Source organism: Malurus melanocephalus, unplaced genomic scaffold (assembly GCF_030028575.1).
Source record: "Malurus melanocephalus ecotype Western Australia unplaced genomic scaffold, MMel_1.1 scaffold_237, whole genome shotgun sequence".
NCBI lineage: Eukaryota > Metazoa > Chordata > Aves > Passeriformes > Maluridae > Malurus > Malurus melanocephalus.
In genome coordinates, this window is record NW_026623469.1 from 31,341 (window position 1) to 54,896 (window position 23,556).

Genomic DNA, 23,556 nt, shown 5'->3' on the forward strand with positions numbered 1-23,556 from the left:
CCTGTTGTTACTTTGGTATAAGGTAATACAAAATTTTTTCCAAGTTTTTTCTGCTTTTCCAGGATAAACCTGGTAATGAACAAAGGATGTTTTCACCATTTTCTTGATGCTGTTGTCTGACGTCAGCACCTCGTTAATGATGTTTCCTGACTTTGCTCAATCAGGGCTTTTCTCAAGTATTTTGGTAAACAGATGAAAACTAAACTATTGTGGGGATTAAATCAGCTTCCTTTTATTAAACTCATTTACAGCAGAACAGGTGCACATCCTTGCAGTTTAAAATGAGAAGTTTGTGGGGTTTGCAATGTTCAGTCCTAATTTCAGTTGGTCTTTTTGGATTTGGATGAAATACAGACACCTTCCACCCTAATGTTGATGCTTATAAAACATCTGCTTATAAAAGCCAGAATTTTTGTTGCCTAATTCCGTTTGCTCAAAAATCTTGTGCATCCTTGTGGAGTTTTGCTGTGTTTTCCATGCCTTGCAGTGGAACTGGGCATTCTGGAGGGTGGTGGTGCCCAGTGTGCATGCTTGTGGATCTTTGATGTGTTTTCCATGCCTTGCAGTGAAACTGGGTGTCCTGGAGAATGGTGGTGCCCGGGAATGCCCCGCTCATCCAGCAGGACCCCGCTCTGGAGCCTGCCTTAGGGAGAGCCCCCCCAGAGCACTCGGCCATGGGCCCCGGCACGGAACCGCTGCCAGAGGAGGTGGGACCAGAGGTGCTGAAGTTGCAGGAGCTCATCAGGAGGCTGGAGCTGGACAATCAGCATGCCAGGACCAGGAGCAGCAGGAATATGCTAGGGACAAATGTGCCAGGGGACATCCATCCTGGGGTGGAAAACCACGAGCCCGGCCTGAGTGGGATGGAGATCAACAGCAGCATCAATACCATCACTGACAAGCAGGAATTGCAGCTCATGGCGGATCTGCACAGCCAGCTGAGCAAAATGARGCAAGAGGAAGGAGAGAACGACTGCCTAAAAAGGGCCCCCGATGCCCAAATACAGCACAGCTGCCACAGTGTCCCGGAGGAGGTGTCTCCCAGTGGGAAGCAGAGCCATGGGAGAGAAGGGTTTCTCTCACCTGTGGATACAAGTAACAGCTCGGAGCTGCTGGGGGGCCTGGTTATGGCAGGGATCCATGCCTCAGCTGGAATCCAGGAACAGAATCCCAGTGAAAAGTGTGCAGATCTAGAGAGCCTTCCCAGTAACTTATATCTGGATGAAGTCGAGGTGTTAGAACTGGACAGTGGCCCCGAAGARGACGATTGCTGGTAGGTATCCTCAGGCTTGGGGGCAGAGGGGCTTTCTGTGCCTAGGTGGGAATTACTTCATAGCTATAAAGTGATTTCTATACATGGTTTGGATTTGTAGCAACAGAATGCAGTTCTCATTAGTGACTGTTCTTATTTGTATGTCCATTGTGCCAGACCGTTATTTTTTAAAAAATAAATGTATGTGTAGGGCTTGTTTTTTCCCCTTCCTTCCAGCCACTGCTGCAGCAAACACAGGAGCTTCCTTTCCCTCTAAGTTCAGTTATATATAGCACGTGCAGATGAATGAATAATGGAGCTTTAAAACCTTCCACACAACGGTCAAATACCMTATTTAAATGAAAATTTTGTCAGTAAGAATCCCTAGACCATCTGGAATTTGTGGCTTTTGCTAGGACCTGAAGAGACAAACCATTCCCAGTTCCTGATAGCTGATTCTTTCTAGTTCCTGAAGRCTGTTTCTTTCCAGTTAAGCACCTCTTTTGTTCAGAGACATGAACTGAACCAGATCAATGATGTAATCCTTAAGTGACCCGACTCTCTGGGACTCTCCCCTCCACCACCAGCCTTGTTTAGAACTTGCTTTGTAAATCAGTAGATTAACAGCCTTTGGAAGGGCAAGGGAAATGTAAAGTTTGAGGCTTATTCCAGCTCCTGCAATAAMTAAGACTTGTCTCGGTTTGAAAGACAGGTGTTTTGCCAATAAAGGCAGAGACCCCCTCCTTTGGAGTGGTGGATATGACCCCCCCTTCCCTCTGACTTATTATAGCTTTGGAAAGGAACCACGGGCTTCCAAGCAAGAGTATGGGGGAAAGGGAATAACAGTTTTATTAATATGTATAACAAAGTGAAAATAAGTAATAACAACAAAAAACAGCAACCAGCCCAACCACCAACCCAGTGACAGCCTCACACAGAGATGCTCACCTGATTCCCCGGTGACTGCAGRAGYGCTGTGGCGCAGGTCCCGGCTGGCTCAGATCGAGGCAGAAGATCACAGTGCAGCAAAACAGGAACCAAAGAGCAGTCGAGCTCTGGTCCACAGGTAGCAGGCCAACTGCCCCTCTGAGCCAAGCAGGCAGTATATATAGTTACCCGCCACCACCACACCCACACCCACCCCCTCCCAGTACTTAGCAAGGTCGTTTGGGTGGGGTGTAGGTCGTTTGGGTGGGGTGTAGGTCCTATTGTCTTTACTAATCGCCCTGCCATCAAAAGGATGACCTGGCAATCAGCAACAAAAATGGGAAAGAAAAATTCCCACGAAAGGAAACAAAAGGAGATCCCCATAAACCACAACAGACTTGAGATTTTACCCAGAGTTGCTAATTTGTAAGACTTGGGAGGAAAAGCCTCAGGGCTCTGCAAATTGGGTTTCAAATTTGTGTAGCGAGATTAATCTGGCAGCAGGGACAGGGCTGCTGAACACAAACCAAACCTTCAGCTCCAAACATTCATTAGCTGTTAGAAGGGAAGGTAGAGTTTTTTTTTAATGGAGTGGGGCTCAATGAGGTCATGAATTCAGTTCCAGCCTAAATTTGAGGTTATATTTAAAATATGACTTTTTTTCTTTGCAAGTATACTTAAAAAAACCCAAATACTGGATCTAACTTGATCACTGGAATTCTCCAGCATGCCTAAACAGCAATTTGAGCTGGTTTCTTAGAAATTAATAAGGGAATATATTTAACAAGTTGAATATGGAAGACTGGCTTTATTATTTGTGTGTTAATGGAAGCAGCCAAGTTTGTATTCACGTTTATATAGCCTGTGACAGGAGAGATTGTTCAAACTCTGTTGTGTCTCAGAGCCTGGGATTTACCCAGGCAGGGGATGCTGTCCAGTACAGTCAGGAAAGATTCTGTTCTTTAACCTTTCCTTCAGCTAGTGGCTGGTAAGGTCGTTCTTTCCCAGGTACCCTTCATTCAGCACCTTGTAGGATCTTTGTGGGTTTGTTCCCTCTGCTTTCTTGCCAGATTTGGTTGGAGCAGGGTAACCTATGACAAAGAGGTCCCTGAGGAGCTGGATAAGGTTGGTGATCCAGAGCACTTGTGCAAGTGCTGTTACCATAAATTATCTTTGATTGTGCTGCATCATTTCCATCTGTTCCCTTTTCCTCTTGTCAAACAAACCTGCTGAAACAGGGAGCTGTTTTTAGTGGTGGCTTCTTGTCCTAGAGCTTTTTCTGAAAATGGGAAATAAATCCTGTGTACAATCAATAGTGCCTGCCTGTGCTTATTGCCTAGCATCCCAAATTCTCTGCATAAATACATCCCACATCCAGCCCATTCAGGTGGTTGTGCTTTCCCACAGCAAGAACGAAAAAACTGGAGGGGCGGGAGGGTATTTTAAAAAGAAAACAAACAAACAAACAAAAAAAAAAAACCCTACAAAGCCTCCTTAATTCTATGTGAATTTAGCATCAGCTCTAATAAGGTGGCTTTGCTGATGGGGGAATTTTGTCCTGCCTGATGAAGCTGAGGAAATCCAAAGTGAATAGCTGACTGTGTTGTGTATTTGCAATCCTTTTTAAAATATTGTGCATAGGAAAAGAACCTGTAGCTGATACTGATATATATCATGTATACTTAGATACTTCATGATTTCAATTCAGACATGAAATTCTCCTGTCCCTGAATTGATAATTCTCTCAGCCTAGTCCTTCTTGTAGGTGGGTTTTTTAATATCAGCTTTGGAGGTGATGCTTTATACCTGAAAGAATACTAAAAATTCATTTTGTATTCTTTTAAAGTGTGGGAGTGTTTAAAACAGGGTCTTGGAAATGGGGAACTTCCAAAAAGAGAAACTTTACCTCTTAGATCTTCCTGTCACAACTTTAAGGTAATTTTTGTTGTGTTGTTGTGCTTATGCTTCATGGCTTCTTAGTGGGTTGGAAGTTAAGTCCATGTGTGGATTTTTGCCATTTGAGCTGAGGTGGGAATAGCAAAAGCCATTTTCCCAGGAGATGGATGGAGTGGTCAGAAGGTTTGTTGCTGTTCTCTGCAGGTGCAGGTGGAGTCTCAATTCCTGTGCTATTTTGAAATAATTTGCTTTATTTAGAGGGAACTTGCAGAAGTTTGTRTGGCTTCTCCTGGTTCCAGCAGCCCTGAAGTTGTCTTTTGAAGCTGTGTTTGTAGTGACGGAGTTGTGTGAAACCCGAGGCAGTGCCCACTCACAGCAGCTGTAACTCTGCCCTGGGCTGCCTGGCCTCTGACTGCTCCCTGAGGTGCCTTTCTCAAATAGCTGCTCAAAATTGTAAATATCCTGGAGATCCAATCACGTGGAACTGGGCTCTGGCACTGAGGAGCGCAGTGATGCTCACCTTGGACTTCAGTGCAGGGCAGGTCCTGAGCTGTTTTGGTTAGGCTGATTCCCCCTTATCCAGGGAACAAACCTGATCTGCTGCTGACAGCATTACCTTGGTTGTCTTCCCCAGTCAAGTGAGGTGTTCCCCATGCATAGGAATTGAGTTGTGATTTTGTGTACTCACTTCATTGTTCTTGTGACAGTGATTTGTGTTCAGCCCTTTTGTTGTGCATTCCCATCTTTTGTGGGGTTTGGTTGTTCGATGTGTTGCCAATTCAGAAAATTAGAGAATCTCCTGAGCTAAAAGGGAATCACCAGGATTATCCAGCCCAGCTTTTGCCCTGAGAGCATTGACCAAACACTCCTGGAGCTCTGGCAGCCTTGGGGCCGTGCCCCAAGCACCCTCTGGGGGAAGAACCTTTCCCTGAGATCCATCCTGACCCCTGGCACAGCTCCAGCCATTCCCTGGGTTCTGTCCCTGCTCACAGAGAGCCAAGATTGGTGYAGTCCCTCATGAGGAGGCTTCAAACCCCAGTGGGGTCTGACCTCTGTGTCCCGTTCTTCAGGCTGAACACACCAAAGTGATGTTATTTTTCCTGGTGAGATTTGCAGTGATCATGGAATGATTCAAATTCCAACCSCATCTGAACTATAAAATTTTATAATTTATTTTTTGTTAAATGAAAGAAAGGTCAAGAAATAGCAAAAGTGAAAACCTGAATTTTTTTTCCCAGTACTCTTCCTCCTTTTTACTGGATTAGACTATTCTTGCTTGCATTCTCTCTGACGGGATGAGGAGCAAATCCTGTGTCCATTCCTCACCTTTCACAACTCCAGGTTTTCTCCTTGATGGAAGGAACGAGGCCCCATAGGTGTCTGCCCTATGTTGCCCCTGCTGCTTAAGATCCTGATCCCAGTGGTGAAACTTCAGATAAGCTTTTATGTATGTTCTTCTGCTTTTCAAAAAAAAAAAACTCCACAAAATACACTGTAAAAATCTTGTGAATCCATCAAACAGAACCTTTCTTTTACATTTCTTTTAAATTGCTGCGTCCCTTTTAGAAGAATATGTAAAATCCTAGGSGTGTCTTTGTGAATATACAGATCTGCTCAGCCAAAAGTGGGCCTGTTTTTCCATGGGATGAGGAGGAGAAAGAATCCCTGGCACTCAGGTGAATCCTTGTATTGCTGCTCTCATTCCCAAAAGTCTCAACTAAAACTGGGTCATGCTGTCTTCGCCTCAGCGTTGTGCTGTCTCCTTTCTGAATCCATGATCAGCACAGCAAGTGGGGTGCCCTTGAATTAGTGTTTGTAGGGGCAGGGAGTTTGATTGGCTCGAGGAAAGGACARTGTAGGAGTTTCCTGGGAATGTGTTTTCAGCCTTAGCCCTGTGTCCAGTGACCGTCTATATTGATGTTTACARCTTTTAATTCAATGTACTGGAGGATATCATTGCTGCTTGTGCCATCAGAGATAAGGAAAGACATTCTGGAGAAGTTGTACGGAGGATAGGATGCTRCACAAAATCCAGAAATTATACCAGTACAGCACTTCATGCTCTAATTTGAGGGAGAACTTTACTTCCCCACTATCTCTGTGTAATCCATTTATACCCTTCATAGGCTRTGTCATAGTTTCCCTGTGATCTCTCCCTGTGACAAGACTGCTGAGAAAATCTGCATGACTTACAAACAGCAATTTGCAAGGTCTTATTTTCTCAGGTGGGTGGTTTTACAACAACCTTGCAGAAGGGTTTTTACCACTGGCTCTGTTGCGTGAAACAATGCACAAGTGACTTCTCAAAACCTTTAGTGACTCTGGCTGGTTTGAGAAGTGTGTTACCTGTTTGTGCTGATGGCCACGGGCTGGGTGACATCTGCCCTGCTGGGACAATCTCTGGGTGCATCCTTCAGAACCCTCTGCAGCTCTGTGGGGGTGTTAGCAGCACCCACCCCGTGCTACAGAGCCGTCTGAAAGGCAGAACCTACCTGGTGGTGACATCGCGTGCAGAGCACAGCCTTTGAGGGGGAATWGCTTCTGATGGCAGAGCCCTGTGAGTGACTGAGGCCTTGTGAAGTGCTCCAGGCATTGGCTCCCTGTTCATTACATTTCTGCAAAATGAGGGTTGGGTAGGAAAATTGCTCTGTTTTGGTACCAGAGAGGTGGGGAAAAGCCTCGTCCTGCTGCTGCAGGATTGCTGCAGATGCTGTGAACACAGCACARCTCTGGGGTTGGCCCCCCAGGTGCCTTTTGATCGCTGAATGGGCTGTTGGCTGGGTCAGGAGATTAACTTAATGTGAGCTTTAGAGCTGCTCTGACTTGGGGACTGATTTTTGGTGTTTTGTTCATCACGATTAGTCCCTGGATATATGAGAAAGTGTCTTTGCAGTGTCATTTTTTTCCTCTCTTTCCAATTTCTGCTTCTTAAAAATAAAACTCAGATCTCTCCTTGGGCTAACARCAGAATATTTTTGGGTGGAGTGCTCTCCACAGGATTTTTCCYATTTTTCCTCCAATGTTCCTATCATTTCAGGACTTGGACAATATTGTTTCACTGTGGCTTCCTTCCCTAGTCTTGTCTGTGTTAGGATTTCTATTCAGCAGGAGTGTTTAGAATTGAGGTTAGAACAGCATAAGCAACRTAATAAATCTGAAAATCAGCTCTGAGATCTGATATGTGAAGAAAAGGAAAATGAATGTTTTACCTGTTTGAGGTACACGCTTTAGAGAGGAATTCAGCTGCCTTTTAGAACTTGAAGAAGGTGTATTTTATAAACCTAAATTGTTTTAAAYATTTACAGCTGCTTGAGGTCTCCTTCTCCTTGCTCTGATGTATATAACTCAAAGGTCTGAAAATCAGTGCAGTGTTTGCCGTTTTTGGAGCTGCTGCAGACAGTGGTGCCAAGTGCTTTGGAAGACGGATAATAAGCCAAGCCTGTGTCTTCAGAAATGGGCTTCACTTTACGCTCAGTTTAATTTTCTAATGCACTGGTTCTAGAGCCTTCTGCAGCCTCAATTCCACTCTTACAATTTATAATTTTCTGCTGCAAATGCTCTGCATGATCAGGGTCTAAAAATCTCAGGCTTGCACTCTTAGAACTGCTCTGATCTGTTATTAAATAGTGAAGATTTTTTTTCTCAGTGCATTGTGCAAATTTAGGAAGTTGTATTTCCTACATTCTTGGAGTTTGGGTGTTTTAAAGCAGGAATTTCAAAATCCAGTAATAGTGGCCATTAACTCCTGTAAACCCTTCTGTGACATTGATTCCAAAAGGAAAATAGTATCTCTGGAAGATTCCTTGTTTGTAGTGTACTGGATTATGTCAGAGTAAAGTGCATAGAGTTTCACAAATTAATTTTTGAACGGAAGAAAAATCTCACGTTGTGCTTGTGGCACTTGCTCCTTCCCAGAGATGTTTGTCACAAAACTCTCTGTTTTATAGAGTAAACACAAACATTAGTAAGCAGAAATTAAAGATATTTTATCTCTGAGTTTCCTCTCAGAAGCTGAAGAAAATCTCATTCGTATTTAATAATTTATACAACAAACCCCTAGTACATCAAACTGGGAATATTTGCCCAAATGTTTACTTTGTGCATTTTGTATGAGGCCTTGTAACTATCTAAATAACTGATTTTCATTTGTGATTTGACAAAAGAAAACATTCAGAGCCATTTAAAGAGAACACCCAAACTGCTGAGCTGGTGCAAAAAACTGCAGGGTAGGGCTTGGCCCAGTCAGGGCTTTGTTCAGCTTTGCTTGACTCTGGGGTGAGTCCTGCTTTACCAGTGCTTGTGGGATTCAGTTAACCTGGCAAATCAAACAGCCTTGGAGGCTGAAACTACCAGAAAGAAAAATTCTGTCTATTTTTAAACAAAGCAAAGAGTTTTTAGTTTTTCACACTCCCTTTTTCAGTGGAAAGGCTGTTTCAGCTTCCTGAATCTGAGGGTGGGTTAACTCAGCTGCTGGTGGGTAGCACTGGACATTGGATTTTACTGCCTTGAGGAAAAGGTGACTTTAATATTATGTCCAGAGAAATATTCACAATGCTGGTGGGGCTGGTGCTTTTAATTTAGCAGTTGATGCTGTGCCAGCACCTTTGGAGAAGTCAGGGTGCTGAACCCTTCCCAAACCTCCTTCAGAAKGAAAATTGGAACCCTGATGCTGGGAGATCAGAGCAGAATTCTGTTTTTTTAATAAGTTGCCTGTCAATGCTCTGACACATTGTTCACTTAATTGGGTTTGGGAAAATTGTGAGAGCTACTCTCACAAAATGGTCAGCAGAAAAATCCGAGTCCTCTTCCAGACTCCAGAGGACTCCACAGCCCTGTTCCATGTGGGAACAGTTCTGGCAATCAAATCAGTGTTGCTATCCTCAGCTGGGATAGTCCTGGGTGGAAACAGGATGAAGAGCTAGGAGGGAGCTGGATACAAGGACTGCTGAAGCAGAGCAGGATTTCTCCCTTAACATGTAATATGTGAAGAGCAGTGTGACCTGCCCTAAGGAGGCTGTTGGCCTCCTTTTTGTGTGATGGTTTTACTGCTCCTTTTGTGGTCTGAACTGTAAAATAAACCCAGAGAGAGGGAGCACTTTGCTTTCTGTGTTTTATTGGATCTGAGTGCTTGTAATGCTCATTTATCCATGCAGAAATGCAGCAAGATTTGCTGTGGGGTCTTCCCTCAAAGGTACCGTTGGAGAGTCAGGAATATTTGCATTCATCCTCACCATTTATTTTGTCAGTAACAAATTAGACTTTGGATTTTTTTTATTTGCATGTGGTTTTGTGTAAAGCTTGGTGTGGAGAAGCCTCTGTGTGAGATGTGACTAAAGAGGATGAATCTACTCCCTGAAAAAGATGGCTCTGGCCASGGGCAGCTGTGTTGTTAGGGCTGGGAACTCAGGAATGGTGTGTCAGGAGGCAAAAAATAGGGAATAATACCATTTCAGGGATGACAGTGTTTTGAGAGCTGTTGCATGCAGAGATGCTCATCTCATAGCCCCAAAAACTGCCCAGTCTTAGGAGTCTTGCTTTCTGCATTGCATATTATTCCTACCTGGATCCAGGACAAGAGACAGGGCAATAGGTCAGGCAGACTTGTGCAATATTTTAAATATCCCAGTTGTTCATGTGCCATCTTGGCCAGATGTTGCTGCTGTGGACAGGACACCTGACAGCTGAGAGTCCCACAGTGTGTATATAAAATATACATGGGTTTTCAGGAATGAATGGGATAATGAATGACATTCCTGCTGATTTATATCAATTTTGTTGTGGAAATCAGTATTTTGTGGGGTGGATATGAGCTGGCTGAGAGAGAATGAGTAACTGGAGCAGAGGGCCTTGGTGTACCTTGCTGCAGCAGTGGAAAAAGTTAGGAAGTAACTGAAGCACAGGCAGGCATTCCGTGAAATCTTAACTCCATCCTCACGGTCACTTTATGCTTGAATAATGAATTTTTTCCTGATGAAGATTAAATCCTCTGGATCCATCAGTGAAGTCAGCTTTGGGAACACCATAAATGCTCAGGTGTGGCTGTGGGTAGTTGTTGGTGACCAGGAGGGTTCTTTGTCACCTGGGAGCAGTTCATGAGGTCAAGGAGCACCAGGAAAGGAAGGTGGTGGTGGGAGAATCAGCAGTTATGTGTTTGAGTGCATGGAAGAGCTCCTTGCTCTCCCAGGAGCTCCTGAAGCTGCTGCTGGGGATTTTCGGGGTGCAGAGGGAGCAGCTGAAGGCTGTGCCAGCAGCTCATCAGAGCCTCAGGAGAGGGGGACCCATGAGCCAGACTTCCCATAAGCCAGACTTTATAGCCACAAATCCCAGAATCCCAGGTGGAGCTGGGCTGGGAGGGACATTAAAGACCATCAGATTCCAGATCTAGGTCTCACTGCCCTATGCACCAGGGTGTTCTCCAAATGATGTGCAAGAATTAAAAACAGTTTCACTTTTGTATGTACAAAGGACTGATTTTTCCTTCTTAGTACAAGTTTTGAATGTGTTGCTGAACAGCAAAAATGTTCAAAAATAGGCARCTGCTTTTTCTTTTGAAAATACAAATACGGCATGTGTAAATGAATTACTTGAGTTGCCTTTATAGCAAAGGCTTTTCCAGCTCTGACCTTTCTTCAGACAAATGTTCTGGAATTGGAAATACGGTGGAGATGCTGCTTTATACCCAATCCATTGTGAATAATCCAAGAGTTTAAGATGATTAAATCTGTCTATCCAGAAGGCTAATCCTGGGTGTCCATGCAAAGCAATGGAGGTTTAAGAGATCTGCCAAACGCTCAGGCTGGAGAAGACCTTATCTGACATTGCAAGGAAGTTAAGATACAGTCATACTTCCTACCTGTCTGGGAATTTCAACATCCTCCAATGAAGTGGTGTATTCCTGGAATCTGTGAATGCACCTGTGGCTATTGGGTGTCTCAGAGCTGTGCCTGAAGCTCAAAACAGATGGAAAATCCAGAGGATTTGAAACAAAAACAACTCCTGGAAGGAGATCACCTTGCAGCTTGAGTTAGGACTACCTCAYATGCTTGCTGCCTCTGAAGGTGGGGTCTTTTTGGAGGAGGGGAGTAGAGGGAGAGACAGGTGAATATTCCAACAACTTAACTTCCAGCAGTATTGCAGCAGTCCTGGCTGGAACCTTGCCTTGCAGAGCCTGTGTATTTCTCAGTGAAGCCATTGGATTTTCCTGCTGTGGCAGTACATTTTCTTTCTGAGTCACAGTGTACAGTTTAAACTCGAATTTTTTTAATTTGGATAACTGTTGGTTACTGATAAGTACCCTCTAATAAAACCTACTTTGGTAGCTGTATGCATTGAATTAATGAGCATTTCTTCCTTTCTCCTTTGAATCCTTCCAAAGGCTCTATGTGTCTGCAAGGAAATCCAAGAAAACAACCTCTCCTTTGGAATGGTGCCGGCAGGTGCTGGATAACCCCAGCCCCGAGACTGAGGCTGCCTGCAGAGCTCTCATCAACAGGCTCGACCAAGGTAGGGCAGCTGCAGCCTCTGCTGCTTTGAGGTTCCTTTCAAATCKCAGAATCTATGCAGGACAACAGAGCTCAGTGTTTTCAGGCTCTTGAATTTTTAAATTTTGTTAATATTTCAACATTTTTTAATGTAAGAAATGTGTAGAGAAGAAAATGTGCTGGTGGGGAGAGAATGATGGAATACTGTTACTGCAGCTTCCTTCTGTGTAAGAGCTCCTGGTGTTGAGTGTTCCTAATGGTGATTATTCCTCCTCTGGATATCCTACTGGATGTTCCTTACATCCACATGTTCTGTATCTTACCAGCTGTGGTATTACCTGAGGAAAAAAGTTGTCTGGTGCTCAAAGCTTACAGCAATGAAATATTAAACTTGAAGAAATGGTGCCACTTGGAAACCAGGTTTTTCCTCCAGTTTTAGCATCACCTAAAAACATGTCCTGGTGGCTGTGTTACCTAATCTTGGGGGGCAATCATTTATTTCATCTGCCAGAAAGGAAAAGCTGGAATGTTGTGTGCAGTGGTGCCATCCCTCCCACAGGTAGCGTTCTGAGGCCTGGCTTTACGGGTTTATTTTTCCATCTTGGGCTTTCAGTGCTGTGAGAGCTCTTGGAACAGATACAGTTTACAGGATAAAAATGAGTTTGTTCTATTTYCACCTCTGTCCTGCGTCACCTGCAATGCACCTGGTACGTTTCCCACCTTTGTCAGTTCAAATGTTYTCCAGGTTTGTGTGTCAAATGGGCTGAAATCCTGACAGCCAGGACACTGAGGGGGTAGAAATGAATCAAGAATTAATTTTTACCTTCTCAAGATTCTCTATCATCCAGCTCTCCTGGTCAGGATTTGCTGCAGCTTTATTGCAGAGATGTGCTGCAGCCTCCTCTGTACAGTTTGACTCACAAATCTCTAAAACACAAAAGCTGTGTTTGAAAAGCTGACATTTCTGAGAGAATTAAAGCTTTGAAGCTCAGGGATGTCGTTTAAGTGCTGGAAATACAACCCCCAGTTGGGTACCCGAGTTTGGTGTCTGAGGCTTTGCTGGTGGGTGGGTTTGTCTCCATGGGAATGCAATAATTCTGATTTCAGTTAGTGCAGTTTGACCTCTGGCTTGGAGTCTGAGGTCGCTGCTTTGGGGGTTGGTTTGTTTTTTTGTAGTTTTCATACTGACAGTGTTTGKCCCTGCTTGAGATCTCAGGCTGCTGCTGAGATTAACCTTGGCATTCCTGATTTCAGATAATTGAATGTGCTTAGAGAACAAACTTCATTTGCTTTTGTAAACCATCTGTACTTTAAAATTTGAATGAAACTCCCTCTTTTCTTTCCAAAATGTGTCAGGCTTTAATTATACTTAGTCTGACCTGGTATTTGTGGGAGAAATAAAAAACAACCCAACTTACTTATGAAGTGAACCTTTATTATTTTCTTGGCTGATATTCTGTGGTGGGGAGAACTGAGTTCTGTGGGCAGTTCAGCAGCCCCTTGAGTATGTCCAGATTATGGTGTGAGTGTTTTCCTCAGTGTTGTAGCTGCTCATTTATCCCTCTGGTAAGGATGGGTGTACCTGATTTTACTACCTGCCTTACTTTGGTTGGTTTATGAACATGTGAGTATGTGTGCTGAATGCATTTAATTCAAAGAGTTGTTTTTTATATTAATATGAAAATTAAATCCTTCAATCTAAAGGCACAGTTTTTGTGGGTTAATACTGTCTTGCTTCCATCAGAAACATTCAAAATAACACACATGTAACGTAAAGTTCAGTGAGTTCTTTAAAATGAAGGGGTGTAGAAATGGCAGATATTGATGAAAACAATAATTTGGGAAGCCCTGCATTGGAACTTTGTAAAATGCATGGCTTCTTTAAATCCAAGTTCGTCAGGAGTTACTCTCGGAATTCTTCAGAAGGGAAAAGGGCACTTAAAGGACACGAGTGGGGGACTGCGTACTGCTTTGCTCCCTGCAGCATGGCACTGGCACCATCAAGAAGTGCCTCTGGTACAGAATTTAATATTGTTTGATACTTCTGTATCTTGTTCTTTATCTTGCTCTCTGTTTCCAAAATAATTTGCTAACCTTTGTGGCTTTTTTGTATTTTTCCTTCTAGCCAATAGATGGAAAAACCTGTATTGCAGCCCCCTGGCATCTCCCAGCGCACATAACTTGAATTCCGAGGCAGGCTCCTGTAGCAATGCACTAAATTCTCCTGGGCACCTCAAATCGACTAACAAAGCACTACTAACCAGTGGCAGCTCAGGTATGGCATGGCACTGGAGCAGTGGGGTGTTTCAAATGCAGGGAGCAGTAGGAGTTGGCAGAGGGAAAGGTTATCAAGGCTGCTCATGGTGTTTTCCTCTGTTAATTTGCTCCCTTACTCACCTAGTTTTTGTTTGTGTGGGAGAAAACCTTTTTGCGTTATAAATGTTTTGTAGTTCTTTCTTGGGTTGGGTTTCTCTACTTTCTCTCTTTATATTTATAAATGGTACTAATTTTCAGTGGCTTAAACTAGGAAACAGTTGTTGGGGCAAAAAAAATCTTGCTCTTGAGTAATGTTGTAGTCTGTAGATGTGGTTTTTCTGAAGTTACTTAGATAACTTTCAGGGGCAAGTTTCTTCAGGGAATGTTGATGAATGCAGGTAACAGAAAGCGGCCAAAGTCTTCAGGGTGAACCCTTCAATTGCCTGAGAGGGCAGCTAAAACAAAATAACAAAAGCTTTCCTTCAGCCTTAATTGTGTTTGGAGAAAGATTCCSTACCTTAGAGGCAGCTCAGCCGCAACTCTTGTTGCAGCCTGATAATGATGGTTCTCCAAAATGCTTTGGCCTCCAGCCTCCTGCTGCCTGAGCCAGGAATACTCTTCCAAGAGCCTCATTTGTTATCCKTGGTGCAGTTCCTGCTGTTTCCCAGCACAAATGCTTTGCCTCTTGGCTCTATTATCAAAGGACTCTTCCTTATTTGTTTGTTTTCTGTGGAAATTGCTAAATCCTACTTTGCATGTTTCAAAGCACAAAGCATGTTTAACAGTGTCTGCCTTCAAACTTSATGTTAAATGAACTTTTTTCCCTTCTAAAAAAAAAGAGTTGCCTGTGGATGTTTTCACAGGTGCAGGTTTGTTTTTGAGRTCTGATTTTCTGCTATAAATAGAAATTAACACTTATCTCTGCTTTGCAAACAAAAGGATGCACGYAGGACTGAGGATTTGTGCAAGCTGAGCTGTGCAGAGAAACACCTCTAAGGCAATTGTTTTTCATAGGTTAGGAGGCAATCCAGGTGTCTGAGCACTTTTTCACACAGACACAGCTCCAGATGTGTAAACCCAGAGTGTCTGTAGCTTCTGGAAGGTTCACTCTGCAGATGTGCTGGATGAAAAGGCAGGCCCAGGACAGTTTTTGTCCTTTCAGGATTTACGCAGAGTTCATCTCTCAGTTGCCTCATTCCTGTGGCTTGTTCAAGTGCTAAAACAAGTTTAAAATTCCCTATTAACCTGACTGGCTTAAATCTTATTTTATTTCTAAGAAAAATAGCTTTTCTACCATTGAAATAGAAAAATGTTGAACAAGTTTTTCCATTGAAAACCAAACAAACCCTTTTGACAAAACCCAGATGTGGTTTCTATTTGAAAGCCATMATCAGTTCAGCTTCACAGATGGAAGAAGGTGCAGTTTTTTCCCCTCCTTGGCTATTTTTAGCTTGAACTGCAACTTGAAATGCAACAACCAGACTAAATCAAGTTGGATTGGGAGTTTTGCCTTTTAAAAAGCTGATCTCAAGGTCCAGCTGGATTTTTAATTGGTATTGAAGGTGGTGTTAATTACAGCAGGAAACCGTTGCTTGTTCATTACACCACATCCTACAGGTGCAAGCCCTACTCAGGAGGGATTTATTTAAACTCTTGCAGTATTTTCCTGACACCAGGAGGAAAAAMAATTGGGATTTTAATGGGGAATATCTTGACTTTGAGTGTGTATTTGTGCAAGACACGCACACAGATGCACCTTTAAGTTACAGCCACACTCCTGTCATTGTATCAGTTCCACCCTAAAGCTGGAAAAACTTTCCAAACAAGGAATTTGAGGCTGACTGGCAGGAAGCAGCTTGGTCAGTGCCCATGTAAGAAATACATTTTACACCTGGACTTCACACCTGTGTTTTCCATGTCAACAGTTGCTTCTCTTCCAAGCTGAAGAAATAATGTTGGGAACCTGCTGCTTTCTCCTGCCTGGCTGGATTTGATCACAGCTTGAAGTGGCTGCTCAGTTTTGCTGGGTATTTGAGTATTCAGGAGGTGACCTGCCTTCAGATCTACTCAGAACATGGCAGGAAAACTGAGCTGAAGGCAAGTCAGTGGTGAATTAAATCCTACAGGAGGCTCCTACAGGAGCCTGACTTTATTCCTGATTTGTCCCCTATGTGCTCCAGCCTGAGCTGATTTTATTGGAGTGATCATTTCAGTTCCCGCTTGTGCAAGATTTGTTTCTAAAGCTGAAAGTGATTTTGAATGCTCTTAGGCTTTTTCTTTTTTGTGATCTTGGTCAGATAGTGTTTTAATTTTGCTTTTTATGCATCTAAATCTGCATAATATTAATTGCAGCCTTGTTCTGGAGTTAATGAAGGTAATGATGCCCTCTCTCCTGAAACAGCCATGTAAACCCTATGGCTTTAGGTGTCTGCTCCAGGTTGGTTGTGTGAGGGACACATGGTCTCCTGTGACCTGTCGCACACACAAGCACATTTTTATATCCACTGATCTTTCTGTGTTCCCACATTTTTTTCATTAATGTTTATTTGCTGGAGTTTTTTACACAGAGCAGTGTGGGTGCTATAAAATGGGAGAGGAGACAGAGCTGTGCTCACATTGTGTGATAGAAAGATTCTCCTACCATGGGTGATGCTCAGCTTCCTGCAGGAGCAGCCATCCCCGATGCCAGGGGGATGAGGAGTGATCCCAGCTGTGATCCCACATTTCTGTGTCCAGGGCTGCTCCCAACCCTCCCACAGCTGAAGGGAAAATCCTGGTGTAACCTCAAAGTTCCACAGCCTGTCCCCCTCCTCCTGGTTCAGCAGCGAGTAGTACAACTCCTRTGCAGTGGAAAACACTGGCTGGCTTGACTTAAAAGTACAAAGAGGTAAAAATTTACACTTAGTCATTAATATGATAATGTTTTATTATTATTCTACAGAAGGAAAAGTGGAAAGATCCTCCCAGTTTGTTTCTTAGGAATTGCTGTATGAACAAGCTGTGTCCTTCCCTGTAAGAGATGCTTTGGTTTATCAGGAGAGGAAAAAAACGGATAAAGCTCAGGAAATGGGAGGAGGTGATTTAGAGTGAACTCCACTTTGCAATAGGGAGGACATGGCTGATTCTTGTGGTTGTCTGAAAGCCACTGGGATCCTCTTATTCCTGGGATCCTTTTACTACTCTAACTGCTCACCAAAACCCCAGGGCAGCACTTGGTGTAACTTTGCTGCTCAATTTCTCGATCAATGTTTGCCCTTTTCTCAAAATAAGTACAACTAACAGTGATATTTTAAATATGTTTCTAAGCTCAAAATCACCACACATCCCTCTGCCACCTTTTTGGCAGAATTCCACAGGGTTTTTTCCCCCACACAAAGACACCTGAAAATTGCAGCTTCAAAACTGAGTGTTAGAATTCCTAAATTCTTCCTTATTTCTCGCAGCCATACCTGAAGCTCCCAGCTGCAGTGATGAATTCCTRGGATGGCTCCCTGCTGCTCCTGGTGGGTTTGTGAGGTGCCTGACTGGGTATGTGTTCCTCTCCCCAAGGGTATCTGAGCATGCACTCGGCACTGAGCTCCCAGTCATCGGTGGACAGCGAGCTGAGCACCTCGGATGACTCCATCTCCATGGGATACAAACTGCAGGACCTCACTGATGTTCAGGTCATGGCACGGCTGCAGGAAGAGAGTAGGTTGACAGCACCTCCTTTGGGTTACTCTGGAGAATTTCAATGCTTCTTTTCCCCRATTAAAAAAAACGTTTGTGATTTTCAGGAGGTTCCTTGAAAAACCTATAGCCCCAAAATGCCAGCTTGGGAACTGGGTAACATCCTTGAGGTGACACSTCTTAAAGCAGAGGGAGTCTTGAAAGTACTCTCCAACCACCCACCTGTGGCCTTTGATATTAAACTTCTTCCATCACAGRCTGTCTGAAGGAGACCTGAGGTTTTGTGAGTGACAGTGGCAGCAGCAGCAGCTCCCAGTCACTGTCCCCTTAACTATCCGCTGGCTGTGACTGCCCTAGGGAACTGATCCAGGTGGAACAAAATAACACAGCAAAACGTTTTGCTGGTCAATTTTTGTTTTTCTGAGCAGGCTTAAATGCGGCCTGAAGTCAGTCACTCCACAGGGCTGCGTTTTACAAGCTGTTAATTTCACACAAGATACAAATCGTTTTTCACTGCTGTGTCGAGTCAAGCCAGGAGTTCAAGAGTACTAAAACTGAAAGAACTGAATTTGCAACTCAAGTTTTGCTCTGGTAAAGTGTTCACAAAAGCAGCTCTGCAGATTTAGCTTAAGCATAAAATGTTTGTGTCCCAGAGTGGGGGGATTTCAGGGCTCCAAAATCATTAAACCACTGGGGAAGTTTCTTCTGACTTCAGTGGGATTTGGCTAAGGTCCTAATTGAAGAGCAAGGTGGAACAAAGGGCTTTGTTTCTCTGCAAGTGAATCATTAATTTGATTTGCAGGATGTAGAGAAYGAAGTTCTCTGTCTTTCTTTTGGAGAATACTTACTTGTAGTGTTATGCCTTTATCAATTAAAAAAAYACTGTGACCCAGGAACTGGGACACTAGACCAAAAAGAGCCAAGGACAAAAGATCCTGTTACCACTTTTTTCTAGCTGAGGAAAAGTTGTATCAAGGTGAATAAAGCAAATAACAGCCTTTTCCTTCCTAAACTTGGCTATTTTTTCATGCTGCAAAAGTTAAGGAAATCCTGTCACATTCCAAAGTTTCCAGTGAAGTCGAAAATCATCCCAAATGATGAAGCTTTTCATATTTTATTGTGAAGGGAGAAGAGTTGGAAGCACCTGTTTTGTTTGTATTTGTTTGGGGGGGGTTGGGGTTTTTTTTGGGGTTTTATTTGGTTGGCTTTTTTTAAAGTTGGTTGTATTTTGTCAGGCAGGGAAACTTAATAAAGGCATGGGGAGGAGCTGTAAATAACCCAGGTGTCAGTGCAAGGCAGGTGTGTTTTCATTGGAGGCAGACTTCAAATCTTTGTTTCCACCTGTTGAAATGCTGGTGGATGCAGAATTAATGATACTAAAAGGTTTACTCTGAAAATTAGGCTCCCCATAGCTACTTAACCTACTGGAGCTTGCTGGCTGTGATGGCTGTGGTTCACAGTCTCAGTGGGATTAGGGAGCRCCCCAGCTCCAGGGAATGTTCACTGTGCTGTGATTATTCCATGCTGATACAGTGACTCTGTTCCAGTTTAGGTATTCCAGGAAGAGCAGGTGTTAACCTGACTCTCCTTCTAAGGTGGAGCAAACCACTGTCAGAGCATTGCTCTGGGATTGGTGTGGCTGGGTGGGCAATGTGCTGACCTTGCCCTGTTGCTGTGTCCCCAGGCCTGCGGCAGGACTGTGCCTCCAGCTCCGCCTCCGTGTCCCGGCGAAGCTCCAGCGCCTCCCTGCACTCACTGCGCCACGGCGCCTACAGCGACCAGGAGTTCGACACCTACAGCCTGGAGGACGAGGATGACTGTGATGGCTCGCTGCCCTATCGCAGTGCCCASAGATACTCCCCGTCCCCGCTGAGCTCCCCGCGCTGCCAGTCCCCCTCATCGGGCGGGGATTTTGGCAGGAGCTCGGCTTCCCGGCTGCGTGCCCCCCGTAGGGCCATACAGAACCCCATGCAGGAGCGCCTCAAGTACGCCAACAGCGAAGGTGAGGGGCTGCTGTGAGCAAGGAATRGGCTTCTGGCACATACAGATCCCCCTGCAGAGCTGCAGGCTGGGGGCAGAGTGCCTGGAGTACTGCTCAGCGGGAAGGGACCTGGCGGTGCTGGATATGAACCAGTGCATGCCCAGGGGGTAAGGCCAAGGGCAACGTGGCCTGGATCAAGAACAGTGGGGCCACAGGACCAGGGCAGGGATTGTCCCCTGTGCTGGGCACACCTTGAGTGCTGTGATCAGTTTGGGTTCATCACTACCAAAAGGACATTGAGGGGCTGGAGCATGTGTAGAGAGGGGAATGGGGCTGGGGTAGGGGCTGAAGGACCAGGAGCAGCTGGAGCTGTTTAGTCTGGGGAAGAGAAGGCTGGTGGGGACAGTGGGGACAACACAGGACCTGACTGCCGTCTACAACTCACTGACAGGACAGTGCAGCCAGGTGGGGTTGGGCTCCTGTGCCACATCCCAGGTGAATGGACAAGAGGAAGTGGCTTCAAGTTACACCAGGGGAGGTCCAGGTTAGGTGTTAAAAACAATTGTTTCCCTTCAAGTGAACAGGCCTTTGAATRAGTTGCCCAGGGAAGTGGTGGAGTCACCTTCTCCAGATGTGGCACTGGGGATGTGGCTCAGGGATGTGGTGACACTGGGTTGATGGGATGACCTTGAAGGTCTCTTCCAACCTGGATGATCCTGTGATTTCAAAAGCACTGCTGTTTAGTGGATACTAAGGACTAGGTACAGACTCYTCTGCATTTAAGTGCATGAGCTTTTCAAGAGAGAACCTTCAAACCATCACAAGCAGCAGCTGAGGCTGTGTTTGCTTTCAGAGGAGCTGAGGCACAGCATGCCCAACCTGGCCAGGAGCAGCCTGCGTGCGCTCGAGGCTGTGCGGAGCAGCCGCAGCCTGGAGTCTGACCTGCAGGTGCCCACCAGCCGAATTCCCAGGACTCAGCAGCGGTCAGCAGGTCAGTGCTACACCTTCCACACACCTCCATTCCCTCTTCTCCTTGACCAGCCTTCAGAGGCCTGCAGTGTTGATGCAGTCCCTTTTCCAGCTGTGTGTATTCCCTGCAGGTCTGGCTCCCAGCAAGCTCAGGTATTCCTCRGGGGCCGGGCAGTCCCTGCTGGCGGGGCGCCAGCCCGGCAAGGCGGCCTCAGGAACCAGCTCCTTGCTGTCCGGTAGGCAGGTGGTGAAACCCTGCAGCTACACTGCTCCTGTCTCCGGGGTCCGGAAGCCACAGCTCCACACGGGCTCTGCCAGCAGCAGCAGTTGCACTTCCAGAACCACCAACATGGTCACTGTGGCCAAAAGTTCCACCCTGAAAGCCCGGACGGCCGTGGGGGGGATGGCAGTGCCCAAGGGAAGGGCAGTGCCCCCGTCCCAGAGGTGAGTGGTGCTTCAAACCTCATGGACTGCTTGAATGTCTGCCTGTAACTCACTGATCAGAAACAGATCAGAAACAGTCACAGAATGGCTTGGGTTGGGAGGGACCTTAAAGCTCATCTCATTCCATAGGGATGTCTTCCACTAGCCCAGGTTGCTCCAAGCCCTGTCCTGGTCTTGAGATACTTCCAGGGATCCAGRGGCAGCCTCGGCTTCCCTGGGCAACCTGTGCCAGGGCCTCCCCCTTCACAGGGAAGAATCTCTTCCTTAAGTCTTGTTTATCCYTGATTCTAACATGGGTACAGCGCTGGATCTGAGCTGCTGATTAACTTTAGAAAGAGCCATGGAATTGTTAAGGTTGGAAAAAACCTTTAGGAATACCAAGACCAGCCCAGCATCATCATRTTCGCTACTGACCCATGTTCTCAAGTGCCACATCCACATGGCTTTTGAACRCTTCCAGTGCTGGGAACTCCACCACTGCCCTGGGCAGCTGTGCCAATGCACGGTTGTGGTTGGGAAGCTTTCAAACACAGAGTAGAACTCAGCTGGAAGGTTCATGGACAGTGAGGGGTCCCAGTCCCTTACATCCCACTGACATTAAGTTTTGCAGATGTGTGTGTGACCTGACAGGCTGGGACTCATCATTCCTTTTTACCACAGAATCTCTGACCAAATTATTCACTATTTCAATATTCCACCTGCTTAAAAAAAACCCAACCTTTTCAAAACAAAGCCAAAGAAAATGAAGAGGCTCAAACTTACATGTAAGAAATGAAAATTAACTTTATGGCACATATTTGGTACATAGCTCTGTTTTTTGGGGAGGAAAAAAACTTGTCCAAAGGACTAATAAATTTGAGTGTGGTTCATGCAATCTTCCCAGCTGACCTATTTTGGTACCTCTGGTAAAATAAGTGGGGTGTTTCTTCCTTAGCCTTTAGCCAGGTCATTGTCCAAAGCTTAATCAGGTTTTAGAAGGGTTTGAAAAGTGGGACAAACTAACAAGGCTTGATTTAAATGTTATTACCATTATAGTAACTTTAAACACAGGGTGAAAGCAGAACATTGAGCATCACTCTCTAAAACTTGAAATGTTTGTTCTTGCTATTTTTACAGCTATTTGTGCTACAATCCAAGCTTTCATGATTGAGGGAAATTAAATTGATTCAGCCATAATTACTATATGACTGATATCAGACTAATAAGCAATCACGTCCCATTGGAGCCTTACAYTGAAATGTATCTACTTACTTTAAAAACATACTAAAAAGGGAGTTTTTAATCTCTTAATTTATATCAGTATTCTACAGACCTGATTATTTTTCAGATRTTCAGTTATGTTTGCATGGAAAAATATTTCTTTTGGACTCAATCAGGGGCTAAAGCCACAATGGTGTTAACTTGGCAGATATCAAGGTTTAAGCACCCTGTGACAGGCACTGAATTTCCTTTCAGTGCCTGAAATTGCTGCTGCTGGTGCTCAAGATGTGACAGCAGCACCTCACCCATGGCAGGGAGATGTTGGCACCCCAAAGCCCAARCCCATGCCCACCACAGGCATTTGCCTGGAGCTGTCCCTGACATGTGGTTTTGTCTTGCCCAGGTCCCTCCAGGCAGCACAGAACCCGCAGGCCTCCGAGGATGACTCCTGGAAGGATGGCTGCTACTGACACCCCCCGAGGCCTCCGTGGAGCAGATCCCAGCTGGCTGGGCACGACCTCACTGCAAAAGGCAGCTGAGCCCTTCTCCCTGCAGACTGCTGTACATATTCCTCCTTCCTGTGCTCTCACCATTCACCTCTGCTCTGCCAAGAGCCAGTGCTGGGACAGACGGCTCCAACACTCCACTGAGCCCTGAGTCTTCCCAGGAAGACTGAAAAAGCCTTATTTCATCCACACCCCTGCCTGTAGCCCTTGGGAAGATCTGTCACCATCCCCTCCCAGGGACGCTGCGAAGGCTGGGGTGTCCTCTCTGTGCCAGAAGCAGCTCTGAGCTGGTGCTGTGGCAGAGCTCGTGGAGAGTAGAAATAGTGACATAGGTGTTAGAATTGAGCCTTAAAATCCAACCTGATGTACTCTAATATCTGTCTGAAACTCCACTGGGTTTGGTTTGGGGTTTTTTTTTTCACTTCTGTATAGAATGTATTTCTGCTATTTTTCATTGTTTGGTCTAGAGCAGCAGCAGGTTTTTGTAACTGTAGAACATTTTGAGCTGTTGTATCCAGGTGTCAGCACAGGTCACAAGGAGCAGTACACAATATTTGTGTGAGATGTGAACAGGCAGGGACAGCAATGCCAGTTACAAACTGCTGATCACCAGCACCTTCTTACCTCAGCTGAGCAAGTTCAACACCATGTAAAAGTAAACTTTTTACAAATCACCCTCCCTGACAAATTTGTCTTGAAGCGTTTGAGCTCTCAGTGGCTCCCAACTGCCCTGACTTTTGTATAAGTTTTCTACTATCTCTTAAGGATTCTGTTCCAGTGTCCTTTYCCTCAGCAAGTGCTGGATGCTACAAATACAGTCTTAGTCCAGGAAATATGCACTGATAGCAATGTTCTCCCTGCCATCAATGTGACTTTGATAGTGTAGTTTAATAAAATGTTAYGGTGCTGAAATAAATCTGCTTTATTCCAACAGTGAGCCTGACGTGGAGTGAGTTTTGTGGCAGGAATGAGGCT

General features: G+C 45.0%; 1 protein-coding gene across 2 annotated transcripts in view; it reads left to right on the forward strand.

Moving 5' to 3' along the window:
• Positions 1-23,511, forward strand: part of LOC130578720 (SLAIN motif-containing protein-like) — a 26,554-nt gene extending 3,043 nt beyond the window's left edge. Inside the window, exons 2-9 of one of the 2 annotated variants that reach the window (XM_057375022.1) lie at positions 567-1,273; positions 11,451-11,578; positions 13,682-13,831; positions 17,362-17,502; positions 19,166-19,483; positions 20,316-20,453; positions 20,563-20,875; positions 22,479-23,511. In XM_057375022.1, coding sequence (XP_057231005.1) covers positions 588-1,273; positions 11,451-11,578; positions 13,682-13,831; positions 17,362-17,502; positions 19,166-19,483; positions 20,316-20,453; positions 20,563-20,875; positions 22,479-22,545 — 1,941 coding nt within the window. In that variant the 5' untranslated portion in view covers positions 567-587 and the 3' untranslated portion in view covers positions 22,546-23,511. The remainder of the gene's footprint in view (positions 1-566; positions 1,274-11,450; positions 11,579-13,681; positions 13,832-17,361; positions 17,503-19,165; positions 19,484-20,315; positions 20,454-20,562; positions 20,876-22,478) is intronic. The other variant, XM_057375023.1, reaches the window with a different exon arrangement.
• The last annotated feature ends 45 nt before the right edge of the window (positions 23,512-23,556 follow it).